Consider the following 20,421-nt stretch of genomic DNA (forward strand, 5'->3'; position numbering starts at 1 on the left):
CAACCAATCAGGGGGTATTAACAGCTAATGCCACGTGTGGTTAATGTTATTTAATGTTTTGGCATCCCCAGTGTTAAATGATATCTCCTATCGTGGTAGAAATTTATAAATAGATATCACAAAAATGTCACATGTCAGCGTCATACGTCATTGATTAATTATCAATTCAAACATATTTATTCAAATTTAAACTTCCTTGCGCCCGACCCGATTCGTTGTTTGTTCACATCTGATGCCTGGTAAACAGGATGCCTACCATCGATTAAGTAACCAAAAATAATCTTCTAAATCAAATCGATTGTAGGTCAAAGATTGCTACAAAAAAAACTAGTTTCCTTTTTTAGGTTCGTCTGATACATGTACGATATAAATAATATATAATTATGTCTTCTTGCAATATCGATCGCAATTTTAATTGTGAAATGAGATTGATGCATATTTGTGGCCGCGCGTTTTGCCTGCTTATTTTTCAAGAAATACCGGAAATGTGCCTTGATTGTCTTTTGTATGACGGAAAGCATATACGGATTTATGCCAGATGGGGAATTCTCACTGGAGAGCGTATTATGAGGGTCATAATTTTGTAATCTTTTCGAATCTTATTCCCACATTGATAGCTAACAGTTAATGCCTAAATATACCAGGAATAAGCAATAGGTTATAATTAACATACCAATTAAAACATGACAACGGCAAAGCTAAGCTAGGTTCCGTGCGATAGAAACCGCTTCTGGCGAAAGTATCCCATAGCTAATGCAGACACTGTATGAAGAAGAGCGCAGATGGAGCTCGGTCAAATTACGCCCCCATAATTCTTGATCCTATTTAAGAAATGATTTGGTTTCATTTGGTAGACTTAGTTAGTATCACAATTAACAGCTAAGGTGATTTAAGGACGGGTTCCCCTGTGTGCAATGTGTTGTGTGTGAATGTCTGTATGTTTTTTAATGACGCGGTGTATTCCTGAATGCTGTGTCTCTTTGTAACAGTGGAAATCGTACCTTTTTATAATGTTATCTAGCTGCCAAAGAACAACAAATCCCATACTCAGTGACATTATAATGGCGACAGTAAGCACACCAGTTGTCCCATTCTCTTTATAATGCTAAATGCAAACCTGGAGCAACAACTACCACTTTCATGGGATATTGTGCGTCTCGGCCACAGACCAGTGCCCACAGCCGTCTTTACAAGTGTACATACAATGTACATGCTCAACTTAAAATGAAAACTGATGCTGTGTCAAGGGAGACATTAAAAGAAAACCAGTCGATTTTATGGAAGCTTAAGAAAGTTTGAGGTTATAGTCTCCGAAACATATACAATAAATCAAACAGATGTGTAAAAGGTGTTCTTACGACAATATTCTGTTATCAAACGAATGCATAATACTTTATTCGATAAGATGTTGATTCTCAGATGTAATCAGAGCTCATTAGTATACGTGTGCTTTACGTGCTATTGTACACTTAGACTGGACATACTTTGTATCAAATCTGGCATTTTGTTGTTATTTTAATTACAAATAGAATGTAAAGATGTTCGGTAATTGCTTACACGTCAATTTTACCGCCAAATACAGCCTGTATACAACACAACTATTTTTGGAGAAAGTTTACCTGTTTCATATCCAATATGTGTTATAACCATCTGTACGACTGCATTGCTCCGAGGTATCTCAGCAACCGATATTTCTTGATGTTACACTTGAGACAGACTACTGTGAGAAAATGCAAAACCTTATTTTAGCGACGAAGCAATTTCTAGAAGTGTTGCTAGGTAACGGAGAAATTATGAGTTGTCTGGAAATTCTGGTCTCGGAATATCTCATCTTAGTGGTGCTGATGACAATATAGTGTCTTCAACATGGACTACAAATTGATATCACATCTGAACATTTAGAACAAAATTAACAGCGTTGGCATGAAAATCGCTTGATATTGTGGCGATGTTAACATTTTAAAGATTGTTAACACTTTAAAAAGGTCAGCGATACACCGGTTTACGGTTAAGTTGTGGATAAGGTGTGATTTATCATGTTGTTAGAATCATCTTTGAATTGATTTGTACTTAAAATGTATTTCATGTACTCATTTCAATATATCTTCATGGATACAAAACGATTTTAATTTGCCTTCGTCTTCGATGAAGTAACTGAATGCACTTTTATTAAATGCCGGATATACCATATTCTAATGACGGGAGACACTTCATAGTGTATTTGTTATTTTTACGAAAGAGTGATAATGAAATCTTTTTCGAATGACTAGCCGATTAGCCTTTTTTATCTTGCGTGCAATTATCATGAAGATTCTGAAGGTTTGAGACTGGAGATTCCGAAGAAAACAAAAACTGGTAATTAAAACCCGAGTTTCGAACACGTTGCTTCGACTTGGCAGAGTACGTAATACGTGATATACACAGCGTCCACTCCTCCTCTTGATGGTCCTGTATGCATTGACGTTACACCAATAAAACATCCGATATAGCCATGTCAACTCTAAGACGATAACATGAATATTGTATATTGTGTCTGGGTCTTGAGATTATCTATATAAGATCGTGATTACATTACATGTTATAACATTTTCTTGTTTTAAATTATTTTTCATATCTTACGTAATCTGTACCTACCTTATTAGTGTTTAAATAGTTATTTGCAAGCCTTGCCATTTTTAGTTTCAATGTCTTTTATGATAACTTGGTGAGATAATTGTCCTTCTACTGGTATTCGTTTCCCTAGAGTGGTTCATTTGTTCCGTACATTGCTAACTCTACATCCGGGCAACGTGTTCGTAACTATCATGCTTCGCCCACCTTTTGCCCCCTTGTTATCATTAGAGAAACCATAATACAGTTTTTTTTTCTGTTTTGTTCACCGTACTTTCAGGAATATATCATTTTACATCGCCTACCATTATTTGAAGTTCCTTGCGACACACATTTGTGAATCGTGAATGGAACGATAATTTAACTTGCAATTAACCTTAATATACGTCTATTCTGATTAATTTGGTTCGAAATGCACACCCGTTTTGGGTGCAGATATATTGATTAACCTATTCTGGAATAATTTACAGCTAAATGTAAATAATTACGTTTTTTGTCGAATACAAATATTATACTATTGACAACTTATGGTTTGTTGACAGAAGAATCCATCCTGTATCACCAATTACTGCCACTAGGTTCGGATGTACCAACGCTCCATTAGGGTTTTAAGAAAAATATAATTAAACATATTTTAAAATAGCTTTTAGCACCAATTAAAATAGAATTAGTTCTATAGAGGTCTCGTGAATCATTAATAAGTACGTTATGATGTATTTTTTTGCCATTATAGGATGGGTTTTCTTAACTTATTTACCTATTTTCTGTGACATTTTCTAAGAAAAAATGATCTGATTTCAGACAAAAAATACATAAACACAAAGTTAATCTACTACAGTCATTAAATCTTCCTTCACCGTCTTCAAAGGTGTAACTAATCTCCTGTGTATCATCTAGATATATTAACCTGAGGCTTACAACCATGACGACGATATTCCTGAAATGATGCCAAGTTTATTGAGCAATTTATGTTTTGAAAGGGTCGTAAAGGACATTTTTGGAAAGTTTTCTTGAGTAAGCCTTACGATATATGCCTTACGACATCATAAAAAACTGATCATACTCAAGACATGTAGCGTGGATATTGAACTCGGGAAGATAAGGGGTCAGGTCTCAAGTCTGAGGTGACTGAGAGGATAGGGTCTCTGACAATCAACCGTCAGCTGTGTAGTTTAAGATCATGGCATCAAAGTCACCATCAGGTAGTTATAGGGTATTAATTGTCTATAGTATATGCTCGTTATATGCATTACTAGGCTATGAAATAAACAATAAATTGGCTGTTAACATACAAAAGCCAATTAGTTTATTGATAAGTATAGTACAGATATTACCCAGTCCATCGCTAAGCGTCCAACCTTTTCTCTACTAAAACTTTGTCAAACCACTAAACCGAAATTCGAGCTAAAGAAACGAAGTTATATGTAATCTTATATCTCTGCATCGTTTAATATTTGTTTTTGTAGTCTGTGGCAGGTTTGGATAATAGAATAGTAGACATTTTATATGGAAAGGTTTTGAAACAAACAAAAAATGAGACTTTAACCTATTCTAGTGTTTGTATGTTACGATGTCTGATTCGAATATCAGTCCCGCAGGTAAAACGTTAGAATTGTACCTGGTGCCGTATTGCATGTTATAAAATGTTGCTGATTTTAGAATCTTTTTTCCCAATTAACTTTCTTCGTAATGTCTACAACTTGTTCCGCGTCCGCAATTATTAAACTTATATAGGTCTTTATTTAATAATTTGCTCATGTGTTGATCCCAATAAAAATAACGCAATGTAAAATCCTCAGGTTTTCTCTTCAGATCCATTTTTGCCTTCAATGTAAAGTTTAGATGACAAGGAACATGTCATTCTGTTTTCCTAGACCATAAAAAGCATAATTCAACGCTTTACCAGCGGTACGGACTATGTATATATAGCAAGTAAAATACAAAAAAAATCAGCGTGCTATCTATAAATGACTTCACAGATCCTCTGCCGTCGGGGACACCTTTCTTGATCCCCGTTATTATAGTGTATATTACATCATAATTTTCTATTTACGCTTCCCGGTGTTAACAGGAAACGCCGATTTCTCTCTGTCAACACTAAAATCATTTATCGTGTCTTACCGCTGCAACATGACAAAATACTGGCAAATTTCTCACATAATAACATATAATCAGGTAACGTTTTTCCGGTGATTATTATTAGAACTGACTGGGAGGTTATTAGGTTAATTGACGTCAACGTTCTTTAAATAACAAGCGTAATTTAAGGATATTTTCACCGATATGGAATATGTGGTGTACTGCCCTGTCTCATGTTCGTGTTGTATCTCCTTATTATGGTGTTTCATCGTTTACTGTAAGTATATTGCGAAAGACACAGAACAACACACCCCATTTTAACATTATATTGAAAACCAGTCGTTCCACGTCCATTTTGCGGATTGTTAAGCAGGTCTAAAAACTACCACTATCACGCTTTGCTGTGTCTTTGGCAGACGTCTGTGACAGCTTCCAAAACTAGAGTAAATCCTCTGTATAAAGGCAACTCAAGGAACAAGTGTTCTTTATCGAGAGACGGCCTTTATATAGGGGTTCACTTCATTAATCACAAGTTATGTGCCTATAATTCAATTTTGCTTGTTACGAGCATTTTCATTGGCTTAAAAATTTACTTTATCAGCCCATAAAGGAAAAAATGGCGTCGCCGTTTATAACGTTGCTTCTGATTGGCTGAGATGACGGCGTAATGATTTCATAGACAAAAGAGTCCCAAAATGAATTTTGAATATTGAAGAGGTTATCTTTAGTAAATTGAATTATAAGGATTAATTTGAATATATTTTTTATGTTATGGAGATATAACACAAAAATCTGAGTGTACTCTCATCATAAACCGCTTCGCGGTTTATTTAGAGAACACTCAGATTTTTGTGTTATATCTCCATAACATAAAAAATATATTCAAGTTAATCCTTATTTCAAATGAAGCTTGAATACAGGTATATAAAATATAGTTAAATAATCCAGAATTCATCCTGTTGACGTAAACACACAGAAAACCAAAAAAAACCATATGCTTGTTATTCCCGTATAGAAACAAGATATAGACTTATATAGTTACATGTATTTGCAAGAATCACACCTTATAAAACCGTAAAGGTCGATGATTACTTTAAATGACTTCATTCGTGTCGCACTTGACAAACGTCACATTATCGGCTTTTTGCTTGGGCTAACGATCCTCTCGTGGGTTCTTGTCCACAATTTCCGAGCATGTACTCGTTTATCTTGCAAGATGTCACAATCCATTCTTACTTTAAATGGCTCTAATGTTGGGACATAGGCCGTGGACAAAACTGTACTCGCTGTAGCGAAGGGCATTAATGTTCATAACAGGATACGCATATTGTGGGAGTATGATCTAATGGAAAACCCATATCCGTGTTTTTCGATTTCTTAAAGAAATTCTTCATCCTTTTAAAATTTTTCCATACATTTTGGTTATTTACACTGAAAGGCTTAAAACATCACACGGCTTTCATTCTAAACAGCATTTTGATCCGCACATAAGACCGGGTTGTAATTACGTCACGTTATATTGGACCCCAAAGCCATTTCAAGCGAGATGCTCTGCAGAACCCGTAGTGTACATATACAAATGATGAGAGCGAGTACTGGCGTTCTTGTTAAAAGCCCGAATGTCGGGAATATCAACTGTAGTTTTGCCAACCATTGTAATGTTGCACGGCCTTTGTCAACGGCTTAACAGTCGTTATATATTTTCGATATATGCAAGTATATGCGGAGGCGGCCTGATAAAATTAACATTGCAATATTATATCTGAAATGGCTGTATTACTGTGACGGCTTTATTAATATTTTTATGTAGTTAATGTTATCAGCCAGTTGTATGAGGTAGTCGTGTCGTTAGAAATGCGATTACCTTGTACATTCTATAACTTAAATTTCTTTTTGATCATCGCTATTGAGAATTATTCCCCAGACAATATTACCTCCTTTTCACATTTCATTGCAAGATATTTATCAGGCAATTAACGACACCATATATATATATATTAATCAGAATCATTGTTTAATACCTTGCAGATATACTGACTTGGAACCCATTATTTACAACAGAGAATCCAGAATTAGAGATATATGTAGATATGTAGGGTTCATTTTGTAAGACAACAACAGAAATAGAACAAATTTACTCACCAAGGGGAAGATTGGAATTCTGGTGCGAGCACAGCGGTGTATATCTATATATGGGACGGGGTGCGCGACCAATCAAACGGCGCGTTATTAGAAAGTGACGCTATTATATATGTACAACATGCAAACCAGTGTAGATGCTCTTAATTAAAAGAGTATGTTTTCCGCGGAAATTTAAATGAAACTTTTGCCCTATGCGGCCTGGGCAACTTCAGTACCAAATCTACATTCGATTTGTAGATAAATGAAAGATTAAGACAGAATTGTACATAAGGTTCTATTGCCCTAGACTGCCCTATCTGTTACAGGAAGATACGACGGAAAATCAGGTGATAAAGCACAGAAATAGTATTATAACATGACGCCATTTATCTCTATGTGCATGTCCTTTATTTGTTCTATTTATCGTTTAGTATTTCGACAAGGCTTTGTAAAGTGAACATCTCCTTATCGGATCTGAATGATTTAAACCAAAGTATTTCATTAAACATTTATATCCGATAGAACGTCCGATGTTTTAATTTTCTGAATGGTAGAACGTGATTATTGAGTTATCGATATGAATGTCAATTGTATGAGATATTTCATAAAGACACTACAGAGACTTCACTGAAACACAAACAAAATTTGCTGATAATTTTTGTAGTAAATGTCAATTCTGTGAAATTGAAGCAAATTGTAAATCATAATCGTAAATTAAAATATCAGTATTTTTAACATCATAAACATTAGTTTTAAACCAAAGCGTATTTCACACTGTCCACAAACTAAAATACAGCTACAGCGTGTGGTTTTGTTATTCATTACAAAAGACGTATCTGTCAGCGGACCACCCGCGCTACAGTGATGGTAGTCATTCCGTATAATAGATAATGTCTCCGCTGTTGACATAGAGCGAAGATATGATTAGTTGTGGGGGTAAATAATTCACATTGATGTAATATAATTACAAATCTGGAGTCAGTGGCCATCTGTTTCTTACCTAATTAGATCGTAGTGTCGACGTCTACGTGAGAGAGAGACGGTTTTCGGAAAGTCATCGCAAATATTTCTGATGCTCTCTTGAGACTAATTATAGTTGTACAGATATATGAATATGAAATCACACCAGGCGATTTTTTTTATTTGGGTGATGTATGACATCGAGCCTGTTGTTTTCGGTGAAAAAGAAACTCATTATGGATCAAATGAAATCAAGGACATTCCAAAATATCGTAAAAATTAAATTATTATATCCATGAACAAAAAAGATACCCTATATAAATAACAATAACTCATGACATCTGGTTAATTCATTTGTTACAAGTGTTAATTTACATGAATAACAAAATATTTTATTATATATAATCAATGTGAAATAATGGTATATTCGACATATCTCGTTTCATATCCGACAATTTGCTGCACACATTGGAATATCCAATCTTACCGTGTTGCGTATACCAGCATAGATACGTGTGTAATAAGGTATGTAGTAATGACGTCATTATCAATGTGTTACATTTTTTTTTTATTATTATCGTACTTTAGTTTATCATTTATTTATTTATCAAGGTTGAAATTTAAAGGTTGATAATTGAGTTTTTTATTGTTGTCAAGTATGTAAAATGAAAATGAATTTTATTAAAACATTCAAATTGTGTTGGATACTACATATATTTTCATAGTTTTTTATACTTCGTAACAAATGGGTTTTTTAAAAATGTTTTGTAAATTTCATCAAACAAAATAGATATATTTTTAGCATAAAGATTTAGTTTTGAGCGTCAGAGTACATGTTGGTATTGAATTATTTTTATTCAAATTATGTTATCTATACTAACATTTAAGTTATTCAAACCAAACTCAACATTTGATGTTAAAATCTTGGAAGATCTTTTATATATTATTTGTGTGTGTGAGGGTGTGAGAGTGTGAGGGTGTGTGTGTATGTGTGTTTATTAATTGGGGTTACATTTCCTAACAGACTCTTATTGTCTAAACACTTCATTTAAAATGTTTTATTTCAACTTCTTTATGTTTGAAATTCGACTTTACATAAATAAAACCTGACCAGATTTTTGTTTAAGTTTTGGAAATAACTGAACATCTTATGGAACCATACAAGGTATATCAATCTAAAGCCATTAAATGCGACGACAGTGAAATAATAAGTGTCATTGTCTTGGTGTAATAGCACACGATTGCTGAGGTTTCTTTGGCGGCTACTTCTATGTTGTCGTACTATTTTAGGTAATATATATCTTTTTATTATTCGTCAGTCATCCAAATATCATCAACGTAATTGGTAATACTGTGGGTTGTAACAGAAGCTTTTTTACGTCTTTGACGTTTCAATCCAGCAATTACAGTCAGTGGCCATAATACAGCTTGCTAGAGATTTTCTTTAATACCGATTTCTTTGCTAATTGCACATGGTACTAGTTATAGTACAAAGACATACAATACAGGTTTGAATTTTCCCCGAGAAATCAATGGTGTCCGTCATGACCCCTCAAGGATGAAAATTTGAAAACAGACCTATTCCAATGCAAAATGATATACAAAGGTTTTTGGAAGTATTGACTATCACAGGAAAAGGAATATATCCATAATGCCACAGGACCCCTAAAGAATAAAAATAAAATCATCGTCCGAATTCTATAAAAAGTTGGTATACATTGGTTTCAGCGGACATTAATGGGCATAATTTTGGAGTGATTCGAAAATTCACGATAGACACAGTGGCCTTTAAAGGTATTTAAGGTATTTGAAAAAATATTTCTTTTTACAATATGTTTAATAGCAGTGTTTGTTTGGTTTCGTTTGGTTCGGTTTATTATATTTACGTCCTAATATCATCCAGGGTTATGTAAGGACGGCCTTCCATATATGTTGTGTGTAATTTGTATGAATTTCGTGGTAAATGTTTTCGGTATATTCATTGCCCTTTTATAGTGTTATATCACTGAAGCATGCCGCCGAAGATACCAAGCAACACACACCGTCCGGTCACATTTTACTGACAACGGGCGAATCACTTGTCCCACTCCCCTAATGCTGAGCGCTAAGCTGCAGTAGAAACGACTTCTTTTATAGGCTTTGGTGTGTCTCGACCAAGGGACTGAACGCAGAGCCTACCTTACAGAGGTGAGCGCTCAACAGAAGGCCAAAAGAAAGGTGGTGTCAAAGGAGATGTTAGGAAGAAGAAAGAAAAGAAATTTAATCATGCAGTAGGCCAGTGGGCCATAATTACCATAAACAGAAAAAAAAGATGCTAACAAAAAAGTATTCGTTTACACAAAACATTGTCCTAGTAAAACCAAATTTGAAACGAATGCCAATCACCAACCCCAATAGGAGCTATCAGAATGTTTTAAGGCACGTGTACCTCCTATTAACAGTCAGTTCACGCCAAGTTCTATGACCATCACGATTACAGTGATGTTGAAAGTGCAGTTAAGATATTGAAGTAAAACATTTGGTACATGGATGTGATTTCCTGAGCGCAATGATGTAAACAATTAAGAGTCTTTTCTGAAAACCGTAATGGTTTTGATGTTTACAGTTTTCCTAGAATGAGAATCTAGCACATCAACAAGAGCATGACTGACATTAAAATGCGTGGAGAGACACAAAGTCTCGGTATTTATGTGCGTTTTGTTCTTCATGGAATGTATTCGCCTGCTTAAAGTATTATAATATATCACATGTAAATGGTACTGCTACACGATCGTAGCATATTGAAGTAATATATTGCGGTTTGTACTTGGATCTATGCTTTGCAGTTGCATAAAACAGCAAGCACACAAAAGCAACATCTAGATGTACTTTAGAATTGACTGATAAATTACAATGGATGGATGAATAATCAGTATACATGATGGTCAAAGCATTTAGCGGCGAGTTTTGATAGCAATACAAAGCTAGATGATTTTCATGATCAATTTTAGTCAGTGACGAAAATAAACAGCGTTCATACTACAGATATACAGAGAAGAACTGATCACATATGACATCATATTGTAGTGCTGAATGTCTTTCTGTAGAATATTGAAGATGAATTTAAAGGTAATCAGCTGAAAAGAAATTTGGTGTCATCGGTCTTCCTGTATGGAATTTAAATAAAACATAAACCTTGAGTTGTTTTTTGTTGTTGTTAACTTTTTTATTATGTACCTCGATACTAATGAAACAAACACTAACTGTCCATTATTTTATTCTCCTGTTTTAAATGTTCATTTTGTTTAGATTTCGCTGAACATAAAAATCTCCAATCATAAATTGAAGTTTAAATTGGGCTGCAGTTGTCACTAGTAAAATTATTTTATAATGGGTTGATTTCACTCAAGATCAATGAATGAGTCACTTGATTCATTTATCAGCAAAGAGTCCCCAAATAATAGTACTATTTTTTTCAAGAACAGTTTTGAAGACAAAATGTGTGATTTTGTATAGTTTTCTAGCAGCAGCGGCACTCGTCTTATTTAAAGCAAGCTTTCACAATGTACAATCAAATTACCTGAAATCTAAATAATAGAAACCTACTAATATATTTGTGAAACAGTCATGTTTATTGACAAAATCGTTCTTAACAAACGTTGAGTGTATGAAATCGCATGTATAAGTTGTGTTATTTGGCATAATATATAACGAAAGGGTAGAAGTGTACGTGGATTGCCAATTAACGCAACTGTCTTCATACTTATAAAAATTATGAATATGTACTCTTAAATGAAGTCTGTCTCGTTGCAACCACACAAAATGTCCTCAAAATCGCATTTTTGTCCCAAAACGTATTTGAGATTTCTCTGTTGATAAATAAAAACATATGGTCAAAGTAAATGTGTGGCCCTATATAGATGAAATCGAAATATACCTGATTAAATAGCTAGCTTGTACTGTAGCATTTCCGTAACAATACTTCAGGTCTTTAGATTTCATGGAATGTGTTTGACACTTTATGACATAAATCTATGACGCATGATGTTATGTTGCTTTAGTTTCTCATGAATTATGACTATCTTCTACCCATTCAAACTCATACCCAACTTCATTATTCAAGTGTTAAACCCTAGTAAGATTTGGACTATGGAGAAAATAAATTGTATCTATATAACACTCAAAACTGTTTAGAAATTTCACCGTTTTTTAAGTAAAGTGTTTGTTCTATCAGCTAATCTGGTTGGCTGTGGTAAAAGGTCCCTCGTGAGCACGTTAGCTGTTCTTTTACGGTTTTACAGTTCCATGTGACGCCATACATCAAACCAAACCTATTACGATACCTTCTTTTGTCTACTTCTTAGACGATACAGTGGTCTGTGTTTACGGGTCGCAAACACGCGAGGTCTGGACACATTAACAACGATGGTATCACATTTTGACGTCAACTATACCACGTGACTTCAATATAAAAAGAATAGACTATAAGTAATGCAATCTTTGTATATTTTTTTACCACTGTGGTGCGATGATATTGCACGGAGGGCTGAAATTGGTGGTGGGTTTCTAGTTTTAACGGAACTAGGAAATCACAAGCAATTTCAGTATTCCACATTGTATTACATGAGTTCAGGTGATGTTTCAGTGACACCGATATCATGACAGTCGTTTTTTTGTTATGTGTAATGCCACAGTAGTATTTCTGAATTGTACATGGACGTTAATGTGTCTTAGTGCTACAGCATTAAATCAAGTACCCTCTATGCGAGTGTTTGGTTGCGATACTACGATGATCATGTAGGTGTACTTGTGATTGATGTGATGCGGTTCAGCTTTGTGATCGTAAATTAGCCACTGATTTATATCCGCTTTACTTTCACATCTGTGACGCCTTAGAAGAGTTGGAAAGACGAAACGCATCGATAAAACGTTGATGTGCAGTACTAGACTCAACAACTACTTCGTGCTATCCAAATGAAATCTTATTTCTTATTGTAAACTGATTGTTAAACGTTAGTCATGAAATAAACTTTTTCTATATTAATGATGATAAGGATATATTCCATTTAAAATGAGGGCAATCTCCACAGTGCATGATAGTGCATGTGAGCATCCATATACCTAACTTTATCAGTCAAGCCTACAGTGATGTTTTAGCTCGGTGCTTCTCATGTACGTCCATACATCACGATTTTAACTCCCCTCTTTGGTACAAGATTTTGTGTGATTCAGCGAGGAGAATTGAAATGGGAATGTGACAGATGACAATGCTTGTTGGAAGACAGATATGCCTGTCGCCGTTCAATACATTATCATGCTGAGGCAGTACATTACATGAAATGGATATCCATCTTCACATGACTGTTATAAAATCAGTAAACATGCACCATACTAAATATGCTTCGGTAAACAAATTGGATCGAGGTGGAATCTAACCACTCACGTCTTATATACATAGATCGTTGCAACATCCGGAAAAATATATTTACAAAAACAAGCATTGAAATGTCATCTTATTATCAGACCTATCGTAGATTCATCAATGTGATTTATTGAAAATACAGATACATTTAGGAGAACAATATTGTGCGTTTTGGAGCACTTTGGGCTTTTTTATATATTTATCCCACATGTCGGTATCTATTAACAAATCGGTGGCGAGTCCTGTAATACGAATAGTAACAAACCCCGACTATATTGAATTTTCCCTTTGTATTTTTATACTAGAATATTCTCTTCGGTATTTAAGTCTCGGAAAACACACATTTCAAATACTTTCCTAGCATATTTCGTTATCCTGTTTTCAGTTAATAAAAAACCTAGTATTTTCACGAGTGGATTGAGGGGAATTACTGTCTTGATAACAATATCGTTACCAGGATACCGTTCGTAGAAATACAAGTCATGCCTGTCTAATATATCATGATCATCTATATATAATTCAGTGGCACCAGATCTTATTATTTCTAAAGTACTATTATGCAACAAAATTGAAAGCCATGCATGAAAACTAATGCATTAGTTAGTATCTCAGTCAAAATATTTAGTTTTTGCTGTAGACTTGTGCTGGCGAACAAGCCAATTGCCATATAAATTATCGCCTTGGCCTTCACATCACGTACTTTCTCGGCAGACAGCCAACATTTCTTGGATGATCATATTCCCGATGAATGACTTTAACTTATCGTGACATCGTAAAATAAACACATATACCATTGAGAACAAGAAGTATCAACAACCAGCTTATACATTGGAGATAGCATCTTAATGACTTCTCTTCCCCGCGCTCGGAGAAATGGAAATGGCTCGGTCCTGGGTCCTACACAGTCAGATATCAAACATTAATATTGTAATCCAACAAGCAGAGGTCCTGAATTTGTATCAAGGTCGAACAACAATTGTTCTGTTAAAATTTTATAGGAGAAAATCTTCGGATCCTGACAAATAGATACCTTTCTATAAATCATACAACCAATTGTTAGTATTTCGGTATAATTAATATCATCGTTTCGCATTGATCTCTTATACATCGAACAGATTGATCATACAAAGTAAAATGACATGCTCCCTCCTTCGAAACTCGCAGAACGCCTCCCGTGAACTATTGCGATTCTCATCAAAACTCATGCTTGACGGAAAGGATATTGCTTCCCCAATATTTCATTGCATATGAATCATCCCAGCTAAATGCATATGACTATAATTCTATACATGGTGATAGTATTCGGTTTAAGTCCCGTAAAGAAATGAAATTGCTCTCCTCCAACGGATAAGTTATGATATAGCTTTAAGACTTGTTTTTTTTTTAAATAAAAACATGATTATCAAACGTTCATATACGATCTTAAAACAATTTTCATTTCGTTTGAGATTGCTGAAAAATTGTTTTTTTTTTTTTTAGTTGTTGTTTTTTTTTGAGAGTATTGGCGAGATTTAACAGAATTTCGTTTGAAATAAATACGTATTCCGATACGTTTTATCACATATGTACCAAACCTAAACTTTGAAGAATTCCAATACCTTGCTTCCGAAATCCTGCGAAGATGGCCATTTTGTCCCGCCGATCTCTCACCCTAACGTCAATTCTTCGTTTTTTGATTTCACATCTTTGTTTCTGCAATGACGGCAGAATTCTCTGCCTGGCACTGTATTCACCTCCAGGTATATCACACTAGTGACATTTGCAAAAATATTGCGGGGGCGATGTCACTGTATATTATGTGATGAAAATAATTCGTGTATAATCGTGCTTCATATAGCATATACCACTGTTCTTCTAAAACCCTGTACATAAGATTACCAAAACAATTACTTTAAAAGCCTGAAAATGTGAGATATTATCTGTTCTGTCAACTATTTCTGTTGATACCACCTAACTTTTGACATTTGAGTTTTCTGAGCGTTCTTCTCCCCAGAGAATTACACTTGTTAGCAGGGCGCTGCCCCTATTACATGACTTACTGCGTATAACAATGACAGTTTCCAATTTTTATTTATTTTTTTTCATTATAACGTGTTTCGGTGAATAGTACTTTGTCTGTGTAATGCGACTATTACAATATGCTATTCTGCGTTTTTAGTTAGACAGCAGGTAACTACGCTATCAGATGTGCATCAATAGATATGATAGAACATTCCAATGCATGTCAGCGATATGACACACTCTTAACTGATTTGCAATAATGAAAACAACTATTGTCACCCCCTCTGGGTGTTGAGATATACCATTTATTCAAGAAACGGTAAATGTAAGTCAGTTTGCCACCCCTTATCGTTAATTTACCTGATGCTAAAGTATCAGTAAAGCAAATGGAGACTGACGTGGTATGATTGGATTGGCGTCGCTGTTATTTTAACGTCCTTATAATGTGATATTACCACACGCCGACATGACATCGCTGACGTCACGTTATAACGCAATAGACGACAGCACAGATATACAAGGCGATATTGGAACTTCGCTAAGACTCTCCTGTCCAAGGTAACAGAACAATAGACATGGATTACAGCTAGATTTTGCAGAAAATATACGACTACGCTTTTCTCATCAATCATGATTCCAGCACGTTGATACATGTACTGCCTCCGCTTACCATCAACTTCAACTGTTTTATTGGTTGGTTAGTTGATAAGGTTTGATATTTTATATCACATAAAGTCATTTTAGGACGGCCTCCCATATATGCCATTTAATGTGTGCGGTTATGTGTGTATGATTTGGGAGGCTGCCGTACATTAGTGAGTTACAGGATAGCCACAGTTCTCTTACATAGTACAAATAGCTTTATATGTGTCCACTGCTGGTCATTAAAGTCTATCTTAGTGTGAAAACATCTAAACAAGACAACAACTTATTTTCAATAAGAACAGATTGAAGCATTATATATGATGTTTTTTTAAATACCCAAAACAATTAACCCATGTAGAATATACTGTAGTAAAGCGTTGTTAATAATCATAAGAAATTGATTTAATCGCCGACTTCAGATTTTTGTTTCATGAGAGGATTATTTCCACGTCTTCCACAAGTAGAGAGTTGCTATCTGATCTTTCCTTGAAATGTGTAAAACCAGATTTTATTTTAATGTAACTTCCTGTCTCGTTTTAATCAACCTATCCTCTAATTTTTATCTGACTCATCCCTACATTGTAAGGTTTTAAAAAATTGCATTGATAGCAGATTTCCGGTTTTCAAGCGATCTTCTAAAGTTCGCCTGCGAAAAGAAACCAAGCAATTTAACGAAGCTGAAACATCGCTGCAAAGGACAATTTAGGCTCTTAATCTGGAAATATTAATGATGGATAACGTCTTCGGTGAGCAGATGTGCCTTCAAACGTGGCCTTAAAGATTTACATTCCATATCGTTCATGTTATTAAAATTATTAAAATATTACTCATTTCTTTTCAAATATATGATTTGTGTCAAGTTTGGAATCGATTCCGTGAACTATTCCGTGAATTTTAAAAGAGGTGATTGATTGCCCTTCCGTACATTAATTTGTTATAATACAGAGCATCTATCAAAGAACAAAAATAAGGATGTTATTATATGAGAAATCAACTAAAAATATCTTTTAAAGTGTCGAGCAGCTGAAATTGTAGATAGAGAGTACATTTTGATATAAACCAAATGATATTCTTAATGTACACCTACAATGATTCTAGAAAATGTATATCTTTTAACAAAGATATGAACTTTGATTTGTATCTATATTCATTTTTCTTATAGCAAATAGAGCGAAAACGCAAACTAAAAATAAAGGTGGAAATGAAGATTGCAGTTTCTACTTTAAATAGGCCACACATACTTTACTGTAATTCGTAATATTCTTTTCCTGTTATTTGTCAGAAATGAAATGCATCTGTTTCAAATATTATAACAGGTATCAAAATCTCAAAGTACACAAAATCACTTTTACAGTGCATCCCAACCGTTCAGTAGTTTGTGTTTTCGAAGTAACTGAATACAATGCAAACCAAACGCCTATGTGAATGTTTGTATGTTTTTGGAGACTGTAGGATATTCGTGTCAATTTGTAACAATTGGACTTTTGTTCGTTTTTATAGTGTTATCTCATTGAAAGACGTACCCCAACCGTATCGTGACTGCCTTTCACCAATTAATATGATACTATAACCGCACAAGCGATATCCACAAAATGTTTTATGAAACTGATGCAAAATTAGTTAATAAAATATATATCAGTATATCAGTTTTAAGTTGAATATTTTTTATTTGATTTTGAAATTACAGAATCTGATTATTTGTAAAGTGTAGGTTTCTTAAACATGTCTGTTTACATTTCTTAAACATGTCTGTTTACATTTATTTTTGTTTGTTTACAGAGAGAAAGAACAAGGAGTGCTTCACCGGATGTTATGAAAACCTATAAAAGATAATATATGGTGTACCATAAAAGTGATATCTCTGTGGCAGTCATCCACTTCTAGCCGATAATTACCAAGGCTAATCAATACTCCTTTTATCTACGATATTATTCATAGGATGCAAAGAAAAAACCTTCTGAATCATTCACAAATGGATTATTTTTTTAATCATTAAGTATGCATTTTTGACGTGCGATAAAGGCGGTATTTTTAGAAGAATTGTCTTTTTATAGAGAACTGATAAGTTAAAACAATTGAATAACGTAGGGAGCGGACAGTACAAACGTAATTAATCCAAAACAATAATAAATCATTGTGTGTATTGATTGTACAGGTAAATATAATCAACAGGTGTTAATCAAGGCCTATGTGACCTTATCCTAGAATGTATAGCCTGTTGTTCTCTGACCTTTTAACAAAAACAAATAAAACAATATAATACGAGATTGATTAAGTTGACAACAAAATTGTACCTAAAGAGGAGTCGGCCAACTGATGGAGACAGTTTATATGTACCTGTATTGACCATAATGAGATGAAGAAACTATTTCAGACATCAGCGATATAAAGAGGTCTTTGTATAATGCATTGACGTCACGCCCGCCTCCAATACACAAGGCGTATCGGGAACATCTTCATTTGGACGGTGCCAGGCCTATAGCGATGGCTGATTTATACCTATACACGCACACTGGCGGAGAGCGCTCGGTCTAGTGACACGATGACAGCGGAATCATTTGTTCCCACAGTCACAACTGTTGGAAATAATTCTGTGAACCATACAGGTGATATCATTTACCAAGAAGCGTTACAACCATCATGGGATAATTCCTTTTATTGGAATATGAATATCTCGCTATTCGACAGCGCTGGCAATTTCAATCCGGATTTGTTACCGGATTCTTTTTTCAACACTATACAGGAGGATTTCTATGGACGCAAGAAACCGATGACAATTATGCTCATGATATTATATTCAGCAGCATTCATTTTTGGTCTTCTTGGAAATATTTTTGTCATTGCTGTTGTTATTCAGTACCAACATATGCGGACGTTGACGAATGTTTTCCTTGTCAACCTAACTGTCGGAGATCTTCTGGTTGTGTGTATTTGTATTCCAATGACTCTCGGAAGTTATATTTACTCGGATTATATTTTTGGAAATTTTTTGTGTAAACTGACGCCATTTTTACAAGGAACCGCGGTGGCGGTGAGTTCACTAAATTTACTTTGTATCAGTATTAACAGATATTTTGCTATTCATAGTCCGCTGAAGGCCAAAGTACTATTTTCTAAAAATAAGATTTATCTTTTATTAGCACTGGTGTGGCTCGTATCTCTTTGCTCATTCATTCCTCTCCTTGTCGTAAGCACAGTAGTGACTTCTGGATTACAAGGGGTGTACGAAATGCACACATGCGTGGAACTATGGTTTTCACCACTTACAAAACAAATCTACAGCATGTTTATCCTGTTTGTACTTTTCTTACTCCCACTTATCGTGATGCTTGTGACATACACAAGGATTGGTTACACACTTTGGAGGACGGAGGCTCGGCGTTTCATGGAAAACTCCATTACGAACAAATCACAAGCCGAGCGTATTCTACGTCAGCGGAGACGTACCGTTAAAATGCTGGTGGCTGTTGTCATGATCTTCATATTCTGCTGGTTTCCTTACTATACTGTGATGATCTGGCTCGACTTTAACATGGTGATGTCTATACGGACACAATTTGTCAATGATTATGTTTACCCGGTAGTTTTACTGCTCGGACTATCCAATTCTACAGTTAATCCAGTTTGTTATTGTTTCATGAGCAATGGATTTAGGCGAGCTTTCCTGAAATTGTGTTGTCGACAGAAACTAACAAGCGGAAAAAATGTACTTCTCACTGTTCGATTTAAGTCTAGTGATGACTCGCAAATCGAAAGTATTGTAACGGCCTTGACGTAAGCCTTGTGTTGTAATTAGCTCTTCAATGACGTCAGTACGTGCTTTACAATGGCATGCACGTTAAATTTAATGAACTTATATCCTTTGTTTACTATGGATCATCACTTTGCTCAAGACTTAATCGTTTTCAAATTTGATATACTTTCTCTTGCAATGCATTTCGATTGAGATACTATATTTTAGAAAAACATTGTAATTTCGATCAGTGCGTTAGCAAGTTAAGTGTATCAAAATTTTAATTCATCGATGTTTTAAAATGTGATGGTATCAAAGTAAACATCAATTGTAAAAGTGAAGTTAAAAAAATAAATTACATTATGTGCTACAGATGTAGAATAATTAACTTTGAAACATTTGATATTTATCTATAAATATGTCGTGATTAATCATTTGATTTTTCTATCATTTCCATAGATAAACTTAATCAAAATATTGACATAAAATCATATTTACATCTCGTCTAAAAAGTATCATAACACACCCTATCCGGTTTTTGTTTTGTTTTGTTTTTTGGGGATGTAGTTCTCTTAATTATATACGACACTTACAAAACAGGCATTATCAGCTTATAGTTGAAACACGAGGATTGCCGTGAAGGTGCTGTAGATTGACATAAGATTGATAATAATCGTGTATTAGTTAGCATCTATTCTTATTTCTTGTATTAAGGATCTGATAGCGTCCCTTCAATGATCAATGATCCCATTCAAATATTTATTTATAAACAAAACGGTGTACATAAGTCAGTTTTGTAATTTCCAAAATTTTATTTAAAGTTATATGTGCCGTATTTTTCATACCCACGAATCAAGATGAGCTTTTAATA

General features: G+C 34.6%; 1 protein-coding gene across 1 annotated transcript; it reads left to right on the plus strand.

Moving 5' to 3' along the window:
* The first annotated feature begins 18,359 nt into the window (after positions 1–18,359).
* Positions 18,360–19,886, plus strand: LOC138319919 (QRFP-like peptide receptor). Its single transcript, XM_069263034.1, has one exon. It carries the CDS (start codon positions 18,360–18,362, stop codon positions 19,593–19,595), a length of 1,236 nt encoding a protein of 411 aa, XP_069119135.1. The 3' UTR covers positions 19,596–19,886.
* The last annotated feature ends 535 nt before the right edge of the window (positions 19,887–20,421 follow it).

Source organism: Argopecten irradians, chromosome 3, assembly GCF_041381155.1.
Source record: "Argopecten irradians isolate NY chromosome 3, Ai_NY, whole genome shotgun sequence".
In the NCBI taxonomy this organism is placed as follows: domain Eukaryota; kingdom Metazoa; phylum Mollusca; class Bivalvia; order Pectinida; family Pectinidae; genus Argopecten; species Argopecten irradians.